The following is a 19,160-nucleotide window of genomic DNA, read 5'->3' as shown; positions in this document are numbered from 1 at the left end:
AAAAGCTTCTGCCTAGCAATGAAAACAACCAATAGTATTAAGAGATAACCCACAGAATGGGAGAAAATATTTGTAAACTATATAAGAGGTTAATGTCTAAAATACATGAGAAATTCAAACAACTCAATAGCAAGTAGACAAAGAATCAAATTTTAAATAGGAAAAAGACCTAAACAGACATTTCTCAAAAGAGGACATACAAATGGCCAACAGGTATAAGAAAAAGTGCTCAGTATAACTAACCATCAGAGAAATACAAATCAAAACCATGAAAGACATCATTCCTGCTAGAATGGCTATTATCAAAAAGACAAAACATAACAAGTGTTGGCAAGGATGTGGAAAAAAGGAAATCCTTGCACATTGTTGGTGGGAATACAGATTGGTACAGCCATTATGGAAAACAGTATGGAGATTCCTCAATCAATTAAAAGTATAACTACCACATGATCCAGTAATCGCACTAATGGGTATAGATCCAAACGAAATGAAACCAGTGTGCCGAAGAGATATATTTGGACTCCTTTGTTTATTGCAGCACAATTCATAATAGTCAAGATGTAGAATCAACCTAAGTATTCATCAATGGATGAATAGGGGATGAAAATGTGGTACATATTCACAATAGAATAGTATTCACCCCTTAAAAAGATTGAAATCCTGTCATTTGAGACAATATGGATGAACTTGAAGACATTATGCTAAATGAAATAAACCAAACAGAAATAGACAAAAACTGCATGATTTCATTTATGTGTGGAATCTAAAAACGTCAAATTTATAAAAGGAGACATTAGAATGTTCGTTGCTGGGGCCGGGGGAAGGGAAAATACAGAGAGGTTGGTGAATGGGTACAAACTTTCAGTTTTGCAGGACGTATAAGCTCTAGAGATCTAATCTACAGCGTTATGACTAAAATTAATAAATACTACTGTATTATATGCTTAAAACTTAGTAAAAGAGGAGATCATATGGGTTCTTACCACAAATAAAAAGTTGTAAGTATGTCAGGTGATAAATATGTTAATTTGCTTGAATATGGTAATTCTCAATGACACATTTATCAAAACATCGCATTGTACACCTTAAATGTTTATAATTTTTATTTGTCAATTATACCTCAATAAAGCTTGAAGTAGGTAACCAAAAATCCATTTGAAATTTGTGATTGAAAAAAATTTTAAAGATTAAAAAATTATATTATTTATTCTTCATTTCCTACTCCAGAAAAATCAAGACACTATTTGATTAATCTTTTCCAGGTATCTTAATCCTCCGGAATCAGTTACCTTCAGATATGTCTGAATTGATCCCCACTGAGTAATAAATTCAGTGATAACATAAAAGCAGGGTTAACCAAGAAAGGTAAAAACACTTAAAAAATACATCTATTTGGGGGTAAACAACCTAAAATTTCTACTTTCTGTTCATATAAAAAAACTTACTCGAATGGTGTGTTACTGTACCTAAGAACTCTTTTACTATTTTACAGCATTTAAGTACAAATTTTCATTCAAATCAGAGCGGTTTGTGGAAATGCAATTGTTTAAGGATGTTTAGGAATTATTTTAAAATAGAAATGAAAATCATTGTAACCTATAAAACAGTTACATTAATCCACACAATAGAAGGAGAAAACTGTCTTCAAAACAGGATTATAATCAATTCAAGTCAACAGGTTTTTAAAATCAAAATAAAATAAAACCAGAGATGAAACCAATCCGAAGCCAGAATGAAATCAGAAACACTGAAAACTAGACAGGTAAATTAATGAATGAGTTAAACAAGGTGAAACTAAAGAAGTGATTCCATTAGGAGAAAAAGACCAGTGGCCATGCATTTCAAATATAGACACTATGTATACTACACTAAAAGAAATGTGAAATTGCATTAATTGTCTTGTGTTTGATATAACCATGTTATTTAAATTATATGATGAATGTGGCATGCTAAGCATTAATTTATAATAAAATATAAATGACTTGGGAATGTTTTCCCAATGTAGCATTTTTGTTCTTTGTTGTCATTTAAATGTCATTTCATGGCTACAATGACAGTGGCTCAAAAATTTGTGAAAGAACAATGAAAAAAATACCAGAGGGCTCAAATGTTTTTGCAAATAACCCTGAGTTAATTAGAAAAATCTGCACCCTTTCCAGTTCTTCTTCTCACATGTCAGCTCTCATTAAATTAAAAAAAAAAATCACATTTCAAAGTTAAGGAATCCTATGGTTAACAAAACTTTTAAAATGGAATCAAGTGGGCACATTCCTACATTTCTGTATGATGTCATACCAGACACTTCACAGCTGAATTTGAATTTGCAAGAAGTATGATTGATTTTTCAATATAAGAAGTATCTGATCTAATGCTAATTTTTTTCTATAGGCTAACTGTGCTGGGAACAGGTGGCCCTGCTTTCAATTACGGAGGGCTAGCATGCCAGTGTGAGGCCTGGAATAGTTCACCTTCTCACGGGGAATTTTCCTCGGTTGGGAATGGATTTATTATGGCTTCACACATGGAATAGAGCTCATGTCAGCTGAGGGCAGTGACACATCATATGATTCAAATTAACCTGCTGTGGACTGTTCCGCAGGGTTTAGATTGTGTACTAAAATGACGACATTTTAAAAACAGCTTGAAAGAAACCAGGATTGCTGAACTGCAATGGTTCCAATTTGTTCCAACTAATCTATCACCTGCTGGAGATATTATTCTAGTGGGTTTCTGGTAGCTGCTGTTTTCCAGGTTTCTCCAAGCCACTGACCTTGCTAATGGGTACAAGGGGGAAAAGGTGGGGGGTTGGGAGAGCTTTGAAAGAGTTTTTGATGTAGAAGCTGGGACCTACCATTTGCTCTATTAAGGTACCATTAGGTGAATAGATGAAATAGGGGAATACTCAAGAACTCTACATTATTTTTCTAAAAACAAGTGCTAAAGAGCAGCATTTGTATCACCTTGTTTAGAGAAAATAATCCCTACAAAATAAATCTAAAAGGCTAAATTTCAAAAGCTGTGAAGTTTACATCTTTTTGAAGAAAGCTTAAGGTTAGACAGTTATAATCAGTATTCCCTCTACCTTTAAGGGTTGTAACTTTTTTTTTTTTTTTTTTTTTTTGAGACAGGGTCTCACTCTGTTGCCCAAACTGGAGTGCAGTAGTGTGATCATAGCTTACTTCAGCCTTTACCTCCTGGACTCAAGCAATCCTCCCACCTCGGCTTTCTGAGTAGCAAGGACTACAGGCACATACCACCATGCCTGGCTAATTCAGGGTCATAACTTTCATTGTTACTACACCTTTCGTTAAAGAGCAAGAAAAAATAAATGGAAATTAGTAATATAGTTCAAGACATTCTCTGGAATTATACTTAAATAGATATGCATACAGATAAAAACATAATAGTAGCTAAAGATTTCTAATGATAACACAATGACATTACCTAAAAACTAAAAGTATTACTTGTAGTGTTTTTATTATTTTTTTGTAATGCTTTTTCTTCAAGTAAAGGGAATGTTATTAGGGAACATTATAGAGCTGGAATTTGTTTGCCCAATCTCAACATAAATGATATTTCTCATAGTATCCTCCCTAGGAGCTGGAAAAAATATAATTTCCTTGAGTTGTCAAAATCTATAAAATAATACATTCATATAGTAAAAGCTGTTTTAATGTGTCCTGTTATTCCCATTTAATTAGTGGTATGCAAGTCTCACTATCTCCTACAGCCATTTGATTCCTAAATTAATGTAGTAGCATGCCAATCTGGCTGTGTAGTGAGATAATATAATTACTCTATGAAATAACATCTACTTATCTACTCTAAATCACAAATTGCTTACAGTAGGAAAATTTTTGTCTAAGCTAGTAAATTCTGGAGCAGTTAAAGGCTGTTAGGTTACTGTTTTAGAGGAAGTCACACACAGCTGATATATCATTTAAACTAATCTTCCCCCAAATAAAAAGAATGTACTTTTGTTTAAAATGTTTTAGACTTTGAAGAACTTAAATCATCCATTGGATATTATATTCGATTTTCCATAATCAAAGCACCATTCTAAAAACCACTCATCTTTCTTTATCACTACCCTGTCCTGTTCCCCAAAATATCTGTGGTTTGGCTCTCAAAGACTGATACTAAAAACAAAAATCATATATGATAAGTCATATGTATAATTTTTTAAAAAGAATTTTGGTAAGAGCCATATAAAACTTGCTACAAAAACTACAGTCCCAGACCAACAGCATCTCCTCTATCTGGGAGCTTTTTAGACATGACTTTCAAGCCCTACCTTCTAGAAGTATTAAATCACCATTTGCATTTTAACAAACTCCCCAGGGAAGTTTCAAATGCAGAATCAAGTTTGAGAAGTGCTGCTGTAAAATAACTATTTCAATTCATTTACTTAAAAGTTTAAATCTCCAAATATATTATCACTATTATAGCATGGACATAAAATCAGAAATTGTGTATATTTAATTCCCAACTTTGAAAAGTATCTTAAGAAACACAAAAGTACAACTACTTTAAAAAGTACATTTCTGGCCAGGCATGGTGGCTCACGCCTGTAATCCCGGCACTTTGGGAGGCCAAGGTGGGTGGATCACAAAGTCAGGAGTTAGAGACTAGCCTGGCCAATATGGTGAAACCCAACCTCTACTAAAAATACAAAAATTAGCCGGGTGTAATGGTGCGTGCCTGTAGTCCCAGCTACTAGGGAGGCTGAGGCAGAAGAATTGCTTGAACCTGGGAGGCAGAGGTTGCGGTGAGCTGAGATCACACCACTGCACTCCAGCCTGGGCAACAGAGACTGCGACTCAAAAAAACAAACAAACAAACAAAAAAAAACACATTTCTACTACTGAGTCATGTTAAATGCCAGAATTGTAAATACATAATTTTTCATTTATTCATTGGCATTTGTCTTAAAATTCAATTTATTTGGTTGCCTTGAAAATACTGTATCTAATTTACCATCAACTTTCAAATTCCATTTTTTTAACAAACAAATCAATCAAATGTAAACTACAAGATAATTTTCTAGCCAAAATGAGCAAAATGACTGTGCCTAAAAATAAAACGAATGTGAAACTAAAACTAAGAAATAAGTAAATCCAAGTTTCCCCTGTCACTTTTCCATGAACTAACATGTTTTTACCCTATTGCATCTATTTTATTGTGTTCGGTCTTTCACGTGTGAACAACTCTGAAATCAGAAATTGTCTTCACACTGATGTAATAAAAAGGCACTGTATCACAGTGTAAATAGCATATGTTTTTTTCATTTTTAGTGGTACACAGAATGTTTTTCTACAATTGATAGTGGCTTACATGGAATGAAATATGGTACTTCATGCTCACTAACCAAATACTTGGACTCACACTTCTCCAGTCTATTACCTTACTCCAAAGGCTTCTTCCTACACTTTAACGACTTGCTTATCCTTCAGTTTCTTGCTTTCTTTCATGTATTTAAAACCATATCTAGAGTTTATCAAGATTAGAAATAGTTCTTCATACTTCTACACCTTTACAATCCCAGCACTAGAAAAATACGCTGAAGAAGAATTGGGCCCCAGTGACAAGGTCAGTGGAGATGGTTTCAGTCTCTGTTTAATCCATGACTGGCTTTCTCCATCTCTAGTATGGATCATAAGTACACTAGCATGCCACAACACATATACTCAACAAAGTCTATATATAAATATTTTTCCTTCCTTAAAATTCGTGCCTTGCCGAGTATTGCTAGAGATCTTAAGACAGTTGTAAAATCATCGTTTTAAATTCTTTTCTTTTTTTTGAGATAGAGTCCTGCTCTGTTGCCCAAGCTGGAGCGCAGTGGTGCGATTTCATCTCACTGCAACCTTCGCCTCCCAGTTCAAGCAATTCTTGTGCCTCAGCCTCCGGAGTAGCTGGAACTACAGGTATGTGCCACTATGGCCAGTTAACTTTTTATGTTTATTTTTATTTTTAGTAGAGACAGGGTTTCACCATGTTGGCTTGGCTGGTGTGGAATTCTTGGCCTCAAGTGATCTGTCCGTCTCAGCCTCCCAAAATGCTGGGATTACAGGTGTAAGCCACTGTGCCCAGCCTATTTTAAATTCTTAATGGCCAGGAACAGTGGTTCACACCTGTAATCCCAGCACGTTAGGAAGCTGAGAAAGAGGATTGTTTGAGTTCAGGAGTTCAGGACCAGCCTGGGCAACATAGTGAGACCTCATCTCTACTAAAACAAAAAAAACCAAAAAAAAAACTAGTTGGGCATGGTGGCATACACCTGTAGTCCCAGCTACTTGGGAGGCTGAAGCAGGAGAATTGCTGGAGCCCAGAGATTGAGGCTACCGTGAGATATGAGTGCACACTGTACTTCTGCTAGAGCCCAGGAGATTGAGGCTACAGTGAGCTACGATTGCACCACTGTACTTTGGCCTGGGTAACAGAGCAAGATGATCTCAAAAAAATAAATAAATAAAAAATAAAATGAAATAAAATTCTTAATGAAGAAACTAATACTCATTTCGTGGGTAACACTCTGAAGCACTGTAAGTATAAAATAACAAAACAAAAAGTGAAATGCAATAATTTTTGTTAAATAAATAGCTAAGACTATATGGACGTAAGGGAGAAATAACAGAAGAGGGGGAAGAACATGAGATGAAGGAAGAAAAGACAGAGGAGGAAGATCGAGGAATAAAGACAAAATCTTTAGTTATGCCCAAATTAGTGTAGTATAGAAGTTAAGCTCTAGTCTTTGGAGTCATAAAAACTTAGGTTTGAATGGCTCCTCTGTCACTATGACCTTAGGCAATTTACTTCACTTTTCTTTTTTTTTTTTTTTTTTTATTATACTTTAAGTTCTAGGGTACATGTGCATAACGTGCAGGTTTGTTACATATGTATACTTATGCCATGTTGGTGTGCTGCACCCATCAACTCGTCAGCACCCATCAATTCATCATTTATATCATGTATAACTCCCCAATGCAATCCCTCCCTCCTCCCCCCTCCCCCCTCCCCATGATAGGCCCCAGTGCGTGATGTTCCCCTTCCCGAGTCCAAGTGATCTCATTGTTCAGTTCCCACCTATGAGTGAGAACATGCGGTGTTTGGTTTTCTCTTCTTTTTTTTTTTTTTTTTTTTTTTTTTTGTTGAGATGGAGTCTCGCTCTGTCACCCAGGCTGGAGTGCTGTGGCCGGATCTCAGCTCACTGCAAGCTCCACCTCCCGGGTTCACGCCATTCTCCTGTCTCAGCCTCTCGAGTAGCTGGGACTACAGGCGCCGCCACGTCGCCCGGCTAGTTTTTTGTAGTTTTTAGTAGAGACGGGGTTTCACCGTGTTAGCCAGGATGGTCTCGATCTCCTGACCTCGTGATCCGCCCGTCTCGGCCTCCCAAAGTGCTGGGATTACAGGCTTGAGCCACCGCGCCCGGCCTGGTTTTCTCTTCTTGTGATAGTTTGCTAAGAATGATGGTTTCCAGCTGCATCCATGTCCCTACAAAGGACGCAAACTCATCCTTTTTTATGGCTGCATAGTATTCCATGGTGTATATGTGCCACATTTTCTTAATCCAGTCTGTCACAGATGGACATTTGGGTTGATTCCAAGTCTTTGCTATTGTGAATAGTGCCGCAATAAACATACGTGTACATGTGTCTTTGTAGTAGAATAATTTATAATCCTTTGGGTATATACCCAGTAGTGGGATGGCTGGGTCATATGGTACATCTAGTTCTAGATCCTTGAGGAATTGCCATACTGTTTTCCATAATGGTTGAACTAGTTTACAATCCCACCAACAGTGTAAAAGTGTTCCTATTTCTCCACATCCTCTCCAACACCTGTTGTTTCCTGACTTCTTAATGATTGCCATTCTAACTGGTGTGAGATGGTATCTCATTGTGGTTTTGATTTGCATTTCTCTGATGGCGAGTGATGATGAGCATTTTTTCATGTGTCTGTTGGCTGTATGAATATCTTCTTTTGAGAAATGTCTGTTCATATCCTTTCCCCACTTTTTGATGGGGTTGTTTTTTTCTCGTATATTTGTTTGAGTTCTTTGTAGATTCTGGATATTAGCCCTTTGTCAGATGAGTAGGTTGCAAAAATTTTCTCCCATTCTGTAGGTTGCCTGTTCACTCTGATGGTAGTTTCTTTTGCTGTGCAAAAGCTCTTTAGTTTAATTAGATCCCATTTGTCAATTTTGGCTTTTGCTGCCGTTGCTTTTGGTGTTTTAGACATGAAGTCCTTGCCCATGCCTATGTCCTGAATGGTACTACCTAGATTTTCTTCTAGGGTTTTTATGGTATTAGGTCTAACATTTAAGTCTCTAATCGATCTTGAATTAATCTTCATATAAGGGGTAAGGAAAGGATCCAGTTTCAGCTTTCTACTTATGGCTAGCCAATTTTCCCAGCACCATTTATTAAATAGGGAATCCTTTCCCCATTTCTTGTTTCTCTCAGGTTTGTCAAAGATCAGATGGCTGTAGATGTGCGGTATTATTTCTGAGGACTCTGTTCTGTTCCATTGGTCTATATCTCTGTTTTGGTACCAGTACCATGCTGTTTTGGTTACTGTAGCCTTGTAGCATAGTTTGAAGTCAGGTAGCGTGACGCCTCCAGCTTTGTCCTTTTGACTTAGGATTGTCTTGGCAATGCGGGCTCTTTTTTGGTTCCATATGAACTTTAAAGCAGTTTTTTCCAATTCTGTGAAGAAACTCATTGGTAGCTTGATGGGGATGGCATTGAATCTATAAATAACCTTGGGCAGTATGGCCATTTTCACGATATTGATTCTTCCTATCCATGAGCATGGTATGTTCTTCCATTTGTTTGTGTCCTCTTTGATTTCACTGAGCAGTGGTTTGTAGTTCTCCTTGAAGAGGTCCTTTACATCCCTTGTAAGCTGGATTCCTAGGTATTTTATTCTCTTTGAAGCAATTGTGAATGGAAGTTCATTCCTGATTTGGCTCTCTGCTTGTCTGTTACTGGTGTATAAGAATGCTTGTGATTTTTGCACATTAATTTTGTATCCTGAGACTTTGCTGAAGTTGCTTATCAGCTTAAGGAGATTTTGGGCTGAGACGATGGGGTTTTCTAAATATACAATCATGTCATCTGCAAACAGGGACAATTTGACTTCTTCTTTTCCTAACTGGATACCCTTGATTTCTTTCTCTTGCCTGATTGCCCTAGCCAGAACTTCCAACACTATGTTGAATAGGAGTGGTGAGAGAGGGCATCCCTGTCTTGTGCCAGTTTTCAAAGGGAATTTTTCCAGTTTTTGCCCATTCAGTATGATATTAGCTGTGGGATTGTCGTAAATAGCTCTTATTATTTTGAGGTACGTTCCATCAATACCGAATTTATTGAGCGTGTTTAGCATGAAGGGCTGTTGAATTTTGTCAAAAGCCTTTTCTGCATCTATTGAGACAATCATGTGGTTCTTGTCTTTGGTTCTGTTTATATGCTGGATTACGTTTATTGATTTGCGAATGTTGAACCAGCCTTGCATCCCAGGGATGAAGCCCACTTGATCATGGTGGATAAGCTTTTTGATGTGCTGCTGAATCCGGTTTGCCAGTATTTTATTGAGAATTTTTGCATTAATGTTCATCAGGGATATTGGTCTAAAATTCTCTTTTTTTGTTGTGTCTCTGCCAGGCTTTGGTATCAGGATGATGTTGGCCTCATAAAATGAGTTAGGGAGGATTCCCTCTTTTTCTATTGATTGGAATAGTTTCAGAAGGAATGGTACCAGCTCCTCCTTGTACCTCTGGTAGAATTCAGCTGTGAATCCATCTGGTCCTGGACTTTTTTTGGTGGGTAGGCTATTAATTGTTGCCTCAATTTCAGAGCCTGCTATTGGTCTATTCAGCGATTCAACTTCTTCCTGGTTTAGCCTTGGGAGAGTGTAAGTGTCCAGGAAATTATCCATTTCTTCTAGATGTTCTAGTTGATTTGCGTAGAGGTGTTTATAGTATTCTCTGATGGTAGTTTGTATTTCTGTGGGGTCAGTGGTGATATCCCCTTTATCATTTTTTATTGCATCTATTTGATTCCTCTCTCTTTTCTTCTTTATTAGCCTTGCTAGCGGTCTGTCAATTTTGTTGATCTTTTCAAAAAACCAACTCCTGGATTCATTGATTTTTTGGAGGGTTTTTTGTGTCTCTATCTCCTTCAGTTCTGCTCTGATCTTAGTTATTTCTTGCCTTCTTCTAGCTTTTGAATGTGTTTGCTCTTGCCTCTCTAGTTCTTTTAATTGTGATGTTAGAGTGTCAATTTTAGATCTTTCCTGCTTTCTCTTGTGGGCATTTAGTGCTATAAATTTCCCTCTACACACTGCTTTAAATGTGTCCCAGAGATTCTGGTATGTTGTTTCTTTGTTCTCATTGGTTTCAAAGAACATCTTTATTTCCGCTTTCATTTCGTTATGTACCCAGTAGTCATTCAGGAGCAGGTTGTTCAGTTTCCATGTAGTTGAGTGGTTTTGATTGAGTTTCTTAGTCCTGAGTTCTAGTTTGATTGCACTGTGGTCTGAGAGACAGTTTGTTATAATTTCTGTTCTTTTACATTTGCTGAGGAGTGCTTTACTTCCAATTATGTGGTCAATTTTGGAATAAGTGCGATGTGGTGCTGAGAAGAATGTATATTCTGTTGATTTGGGGTGGAGAGTTCTATAGATGTCTATTAGGTCCGCTTGGTGCAGAGATGAGTTCAATTCCTGGATATCCTTGTTAACTTTCTGTCTCGTTGATCTGTCTAATGTTGACAGCGGAGTGTTGAAGTCTCCCATTATTATTGTATGGGAGTCTAAGTCTCTTTGTAAGTCTCTAAGGACTTGCTTGATGAATCTGGGTGCTCCTGTATTGGGTGCATATATATTTAGGAGAGTTAGCTCTTCCTGTTGAATTGATCCCTTTACCATTATGTAATGGCCTTCTTTGTCTCTTTTGATCTTTGATGGTTTAAAGTCTGTTTTATCAGAGACAAGGATTGCAACCCCTGCTTTTTTTTGATCTCCATTTGCTTGGTAAATCTTCCTCCATCCCTTTATTTTGAGCCTATGTATGTCTCTGCATGTGAGATGGGTCTCCTGAATACAGCAGACTGATGGGTCTTGACTCTTTATCCAGTTTGCCAGTCTGTGTCTTTTAATTGGAGCATTTAGTCCATTAACATTTAAGGTTAATATTGTTATGTGTGAACTTGATCCTGCCATTATGATATTAACTGGTTATTTTGCTCGTTAGTTGATGCAGTTTCTTCCTAGCCTCGATGGTCTTTACATTTTGGCATGTTTTTGCAATGGCTGGTACCGGTTGTTCCTTTCCAAGTTTAGGGCTTCCTTCAGGGTCTCTTGTAAGGCAGGCCTGGTGGTGACAAAATCTCTAAGCATTTGCTTATCTGTAAAGGATTTTATTTCTCCTTCACTTATGAAACTTAGTTTGGCTGGATATGAAATTCTGGGTTGAAAATTCTTTTCTTTAAGAATGTTGAATATTGGCCCCCACTCTCTTCTGGCTTGTAGAGTTTCTGCCGAGAGATCTGCTGTTAGTCTGATGGGCTTCCCTTTGTGGGTAACCCGACCTTTCTCTCTGGCTGCCCTTAAGATTTTTTCCTTCATTTCAACTTTGGTGAATCTGGCAATTATGTGTCTTGGAGTTGCTCTTCTGGAGGAGTATCTTTGTGGCGTTCTCTGTATTTCCTGAATTTGAATGTTGGCCTGCCCTACTAGGTTGGGGAAGTTCTCCTGGATGATATCCTGAAGAGTGTTTTCCAACTTGGTTCCATTTTCCCCCTCACTTTCAGGCACCCCAATCAGACGTAGATTTGGTCTTTTTACGTAATCCCATACTTCTTGCAGGCTTTGCTCATTTCTTTTTCTTCTTTTTTCTTTTGGTTTCTCTTCTCGCTTCATTTCATTCATTTGATCCTCAATCGCTGATACTCTTTCTTCCAGTTGATCGAGTTGGTTACTGAAGCTTGTGCATTTGTCACGTATTTCTCGTGTCATGGTTTTCATCTCTGTCATTTCGTTTATGATCTTCTCTGCATTAATTAGTCTAGCTGTCAATTCTTCCACTCTTTTTTCAAGATTTTTAGTTTCTTTGCGCTGGGTACGTAATTCCTCCTTTAGCTCTGATAAGTTTGATGGACTGAAGCCTTCTTCTCTCTTCTCGTCAAAGTCATTCTCTGACCAGCTTTGATCCGTTGCTGGTGATGGGCTGCGCTCCTTTGCAGGGGGAGATGCGCTCTTATTTTTTGAATTTCCAGCTTTTCTGCCCTGCTTCTTCCCCATCTTTGTGGTTTTATCTGTCTCTGGTCTTTGATGGTGGTGACGTACTGATGGGGTTTTGGTATAGGTGTCCTTCCTGTTTGATAGTTTTCCTTCTGAGAGTCAGAAGGACTGTCTGTTGGTCTGTTGGAGATTGCTTGAGGTCCACTCCAGACCCTGTTTGCCTGGGTATCAGCAGCAGAGGTTGCCGAAGATAGAATATTGCTGAACAGCGAGTGTACCTGTCTGATTCTTCCTTTGGAAGTTTCCTCTCAGGGGTGTACTCCACCCTGTGAGGTGTGGGGTGTCAGACTGCCCCTAGTGGGGGATTTCTCCCAGCTAGGCTACTCAGGGGTCAGGGACACACCTGAGCAGGCAGTCTGTCCGTTCTCAGATCTCAACCTCCGCGTTGGGAGATCCACGGCTCTCCCCAAAGCTGTCAGACAGAGTCGTTCGTGTCTGTACCGGCTCCCGCTGCTTCCCCTGTTGGTCTTCAGCTGTGCGCTGTCCCCAGAGGTGGAGACTACAGAGACAGGCAGGCTTCCTTGAGCTGCTGTGAGCTCCACCCAGTTCGAGCTTCCCAGCGGCTTTGTTTACCTACTTAAGCCTCAGCAATGGCGGGCGCCCCTCCCCCAGCCTCGCTGCTGCCTTGGGGATAGATCGCGGCAGACTGCTGTGTTAGCAGTGAGGGAGGCTTCGTGGGCGTGGGACCCTCCCGGCCAGGTGTGGGATATATTCTCCTGGTGTGCCTGTATGCTTACAGCGCAGTATTGGGGTGGGAGTTACCCGATTTTCCAGGTGTTGTGTGTCTCAGTTCCCCTGGCTAGGAAAACGGATCCCCTTCCCCCTTGTGCTTCCAGGTGAGGCGATGCCTCGCCCTGCTTCAGCTCTCGCTGGTCAGGCTGCAGCAGCTGACCAGCACCGATTGTCCAGCACTCCCTAGTGAGATGACCCCAGTACCTCAGTTGAAAATGCAGAAATCACCGGTCTTCTGTGTTGCTCGCACTGGGAGTTGGAGACTGGAGCTGTTCCTATTCGGCCATCTTGCTCCGCCCCCTTACTTCACTTTTCTAAGTCTTAGCTTCCTTATTCATAAAATAGGAGTAACTATAGTGCATACTCCTAAAATGCATAGTGCCTGGGACATAATTAGCTCTCAAAAAATTTTGATATCTGTATCTAAAACTGAGTAGTTACTATGTCTCAAGCACTTTGCTAAGCACGTGAAACAGGTACATTTAACTATCAAATCTAAACTATCTATGTATACTGTCTTATGTATATATATCATGTTTCCTTCCATTCATCCATCCAGTCTATCCTCTTCATATACAGGTAAGAAAACTGAAGTAGAGAAGATTAGATCAATCACTTAAGATCATACAGTTAATTAATGGAAAAGGTAGAAATAAAATATTGGGGCTTCGGCTTCCAGTCAACTGCTCTTTAATTGATAACTACCTTCTTGTCAGATTGAAGGTAATTCTTAATGCATATTTATATTTGCCTGTTGATCTCTAAAATGGGCAGCCTGAAAAGCATACATCTCTGGGAAAAAGTGAACTATTCATTTTTTGCATGGAATGTCGAGATTACTAACAGATCCTATATACATGTTAATATAGTCACATAAAAAATGTACACACATGTAAATTTTATGACTTTCTTACCTGGTCCATTCAGAAAGTCTTTAATCTGTAGTGTTATAAAGGAAGGTGGAATACCACTTTTGCTGTCTATTTCTCCAGGCACTGTCTGTAGCCAAACAGTGCAATAATCAAGGGCTTCAGGCAGAGTCTTCCCAGGATCTAAAGTGACAAAATTGAAATGAAAAACATCAATCATATCACAAACATCTCATTTTCATGTATGAGTTTGAGTTAATAAATGAGAGAAAAACTGGTTAAGTAATTGTATGCAAGCTTCATTGTTTCATTTGTTTGTACACATAAACAAGCACTCTTGTTGAAAAAGATAAACTATCACTGTACAACGTGGGATGACAAAACCATGTTTTCCAGAACTAGGACAAAGCGGAAAAAAAAATATTCAAATCTGAATTCATATTATGAATGAGGGAAGGTAAAGTTTCTGTATTCTGAGCTGCTGTTAACAGTTTAATAGTTGGTTATTTTTTAAAGCGTGATATTAAAAACAAATTAAAGGAAAAAAGGGTAATTTTGTCCGCTTAAAAAAAAGCATATACATTTTCAAAGATACAGTAGATTGGTACTACTTAGGGGCTACTTGATCTGTTTCAGAGTTTTACTGACATTACAATCACTTTTTACTGCTAGGCCTTTGAAGTTAACCTCAGTAGCTTTCCTATAACCTTCTTCAATGATAAAATTGGTCAGTCTCTTAATAATCCTAATTATAATGAAAATGAGCTTTTTCTGTTTTGACTTTTTTTCTGTTTAATACTATGTATTTTTAAAATCTGGGTAATATTGTATATTTTTTAAAAAGTATTTTTGGTTATTGGTTGTGGCAAACTGAATTTGCTTTTTAATACTTAGGAATCCACAGCTTTTATTGAAATAGCTCTTTAAATAAAAACGACTGCTGTATCTTGGCGTACAGTGTAGTACGCTTTTAAAAAACTTCTAAATATTCACAGTTTTTCTTTAGTTTCATGATTGTTTTACTCTCTGTGTTTTAATGGTCTCTGAATGTCAGTTTTATAGGGATGTTCTTGCCATAGAGTCCATCTATTCAATTTTCAGTCTATTTGAAATGTGTTATTAAAGTATTATTTATTTTAGGTTTTATTGATTGGATTGCTTTCAAGAATAGCATTTACATACAGTGTATTATATTCAACATATGGTTATTTAGTATCGCTGTCATATGTGAAGTGGGCATATAAATTCTGCTTTGGAATTTGTATTTCTTGACCTTATTATGTGATCCTTATGAAATTTGGCACATATGAACCTTATGTGATTTCAAAGAAAATGCTGAAAGCACTTGATCATGATGTTAGATCTATGTGGCCAAGATCAAACACTAAGCTAGTGCACTCTTCTCTTTTTATATCATCAGTGATTTTTAAAGCAGTGAGAATTTTAAAGCAGTGAGAATATGCATAGTAGATCCATCGCATAGTAACACTGTGCTATTCTCTCTTTTGTATATATAATGGTCAAGTCTGGTGAAAGGATGATTAAAAAGTCTGTTGCTGGTAGGATCTAGAATCAGTTTGTAGGAGCTATGTAACCTGCTAGGACCTGTGCATCTATTTTGGGTCCCACCACTGCAGCTATCATCAAAAGTGGTTATTATCAGGTAAGTAGTACCATATAGATCTAAACAAGGAGACATAACTCATCATTTTGAAGAGAATACAATGTGCAGGTAAAACAATGATCTAACAGAAAACACAGATCTTAAGTGATATAAATAACACAATAATGAACAGAGATGATTAAATTGATGTAGAAATATTAATATGATGTATAAAAACTGGCAAGTAAGACTTAGGATAAGTAAAACAAGTTACAGTAACTGCATATTCAAACTTACATGGTGCTGAGAATTGTTATCCTTGTGGCATATTTAATCAACTTTCTACATTTTTCTAGAAATAAAGATTCCAAGTAGCAAAATAATGCATACTGAGGGAATGTGCATTAACTATCCTATTGTATATCAACGATAATTACAATAAGACACCAAAACTAAAAAACATAAGGCTGACATATATGACCACACAAAACTTTTGTCAAAGAACACCAAGAACAGAGTAAAAAGTCAAATGACAAAAAGATGAAGTTGTAACATAGGTGACAGTAAAAGAAAAGGGATACCATTAATATATAAAGAGTTCACATATTCAATGTAGGTACCAACAGAAAAACCAGTGGATAGAATTAAGCAATAAATGAAAATTACTAAACAGTAAACAAAATCAAATGGCATACAAACATTTAAAAAATACAAAATTAAAATATACTAAATCTTAATAATTAAAGAAACAAATATTTTCAAATAAGGTAGAAATTTTCACCTATCAGACAGGCTAAGACTAAAAAAACTGACAATGGGTCTGTAATCCTAGCACTTTGGAAGGTCGAGGTGAGCAGATTGCTTGAACCCAGGAGTTTGAGATCAGCCTGGGTGATGTGGTGAAACCCCAGCTCTACAACAAAATACAAAAAAATTTAGCTGGGAGTGGTGGTCCATGCGCATGCCTGTAGTCCCCGTAGTAGCAGCTACTTGAGAGGATAAAGTGGAAGGATCACCAGAGCCTGGGAGGTTGAGGCTGCAGTGAGCTGTGACTGTGCCACTGCACTCCAGCCTGAGTGACAGAGTGTGATCTTGTCTCAAATAAAAACAAAAACAAAAACAACAACAAGAACAACAACAAAAAAAACAACACCCGATAATGCCTGTATTGGTAGTTTGTGATGAGAAGTCCACTCTCATTAATTCCTTTCTGGAGAGTATTTTATAATACATAACAGATTTTAAATGTGTGTATCACTTGACCTAGGAAATTAATGTGTAGGAATTTAATCCAAATAAGAAGTGTGTAAATAAACATACTGGAGAATTACCATAGGAAAAATAGAAAACAACCTACATATCCAGCAACAGATTAATGTTTAAATAAATAAATAAATAATCTGTATAATTATTTAAGAGAATCAAGAAGATCTATATGGTTGACATAAGACAGTTATTTTATATTGTTAATAGGGGGAAAAAAGCAAGCAGGTTAAGCATTTTCATTCATTGGCCATTCAGGATTCCTCATCTACAAAGAATTTATTTACACATTTTTCTCTTGAGTTCTTTTTCTTACTGATTTGTAGGAGGAGCTCCTTATATATTTTGAGTATTAGTGTTTTGTTTGCCTTATTTAGCAAAGCCTTCCTCATGTGAAGAGGCAGTCATTTAACTGTATTCTGATGCTTTTTGCATGCATACTTTTTAAACACATATGGTAAAAAAATCTGTTAACTTTTACTTTATGAATTTATTCCTAGGTAATTATATATGTTCCTAGTTTCTTTTTTTTTTTTTTTCTTTTTCTTTTTTTGGAGACGGAGTCTCGCTCTGTCGCCCGGGCTGGAGGCTGGAGTGCAGTGGCCGGATCTCACCTCATCGCAAGCTCCGCCTCCCGGGTTTATGCCATTCTCCTGCCTCAGCCTCCCGAGTAGCTGGGACTACAGGCGCCCGCCACCTCGCCCGGCTAGTTTTTTGTATTTTTTTAGTAGAGACGGGGTTTCACCGTGTTCGCCAGGATGGTCTCAATCTCCTGACCTCGTGATCCGCCCGTCTCGGCCTCCCAAAGTGCTGGGATTACAGGCTTGAGCCACCGCACCCGGCCAATATGTTCCTAGTTTCTTAAAGCATTTTTAAGCTTTTGTTTTTACCTTTAGCTGTTGAATCCTCTTGGAGAGCACTGCCTTATGAAAAATAGGAAAACTCTGCTCAGCTTCACTCTTAATCAGGGGTATACAAATTAAAACAAGAAATATAATTTTTCATCCATCAGATTAGCATAAATGTAAAAAATTGATAATATCTTATATTGGGGGAGAAGGAGAAGAAACAAATTCTCCCATGGATGGTTGATAAGGGTATACATGCAGTATTTTTGCATGAGCAGAGGAGAAGCCTGACAATGAATGTTTATCAAAATTATAAATGTACATGTCCTTGGAATCAGAAAGGCCATCGGTAGGACTGTACCTTAAAGAAACACTTAAGAATATATAAGTAAGTGTCCAAAGAAGTTGACCGCAACATCATTTGAAATATTAACAATTTGGGAAATGTTAAACTAAATATCTATCTATAGATAAATATAAAATAAATTATGAATGCACTATAAATACTGCATAGAATACTATGCTGCTGATAAAGAGAATGGTGTGACTCTCATACACTGAAAGAGAAGAGCTTAAAAATGTATTGATCAGTGAATAAAGAAATAGGACACAGATTTAGTAAATTCAAATGTAAAAAAATCTATCTGCATACATACACACATACGCACGTTTTTAAAGTACTGTTGAATGATCATCTCTAGGATGATCCTAAACATATGCTGACATATAAATTATTCAGGACTTAAAGACAAAATAGCACTATTTACCAAGCATTTATAAAAATTAAAGGGAAAAAGAAAAACTTCAGTGGGTATTTGATGCCCTTCTCTCAAGGTATAAACTGGGGGAATAGCAAAGTCTGATAGTGTAGATAAGAGTTTTCCAAGTAAGTGAAGTGGGTTTTGTGCAGTTGCCTCTCTTTTGGCACAAGTTAGAGGACCTGACCATCTGGCACCAAACTTAGGAGTCTACCCTGGACAATTACAGGGGAGATGACTTAATAGGAGACACAATAAATCAACTGGTAATAGCAGAAAGCACAACAGAAATTAGAAATTAAAGCAACTGTAAAAGTCTAGGAAATCCATCCAAGGAATCGAAAATGACTATTTCCCAATAAAATATTAGTATACCTGGTTTTTAAAGTATGCCTGAATTTACAGGGTTGATAAAACAGAATAACCGAAATTAGGAACATCCAGAAAAATACAGGTTGCATGGTTAATGAAAATTGAATTCAGGACAGGTCTGGTGGTTCCTTTCCCGGTTTTTGCTAAACTCTCTACTTCAGATATGCCCGTAGTCATTAACATCAATAGAGGGAAGTATGCTTTTGTTTATCATTTGAATCATACAAAATATGACTCAGTGCAGCCAGCTCAAAATGAAACTCTGAAAGCAGCTGTAGTAGCAGAAAGGTGTGTCAGAATTCCAGAGAAACAGCTTAAGTTCAAAAGTCACCCTTTAGTCCCTTATGGTCTAATGGCTAGAAGATGAGGGGCATGACTCCTAGTCTTCCTGTCCTGTCCTCAATTTAACTTC

General features: G+C 37.5%; 1 protein-coding gene across 8 annotated transcripts in view; it reads right to left on the bottom strand.

The window, feature by feature from the left end:
• VPS13B (vacuolar protein sorting 13 homolog B) overlaps positions 1-19,160 on the bottom strand; it is a 904,863-nt gene that overhangs the window by 206,393 nt on the left and 679,310 nt on the right. For all 8 annotated transcript variants that reach the window (XM_010385612.2, XM_030937293.1, XM_010385613.2 and 5 more), the window contains exon 35: positions 13,950-14,087. In XM_010385612.2, coding sequence (XP_010383914.1) covers positions 13,950-14,087 — 138 coding nt within the window. The remainder of the gene's footprint in view (positions 1-13,949; positions 14,088-19,160) is intronic.

The sequence above is a fragment of the Rhinopithecus roxellana genome, chromosome 9, assembly GCF_007565055.1.
Source record: "Rhinopithecus roxellana isolate Shanxi Qingling chromosome 9, ASM756505v1, whole genome shotgun sequence".
NCBI classification, from domain to species: Eukaryota; Metazoa; Chordata; class Mammalia; order Primates; family Cercopithecidae; genus Rhinopithecus; species Rhinopithecus roxellana.
This window is presented reverse-complemented; position numbering and strand designations above follow the sequence as displayed.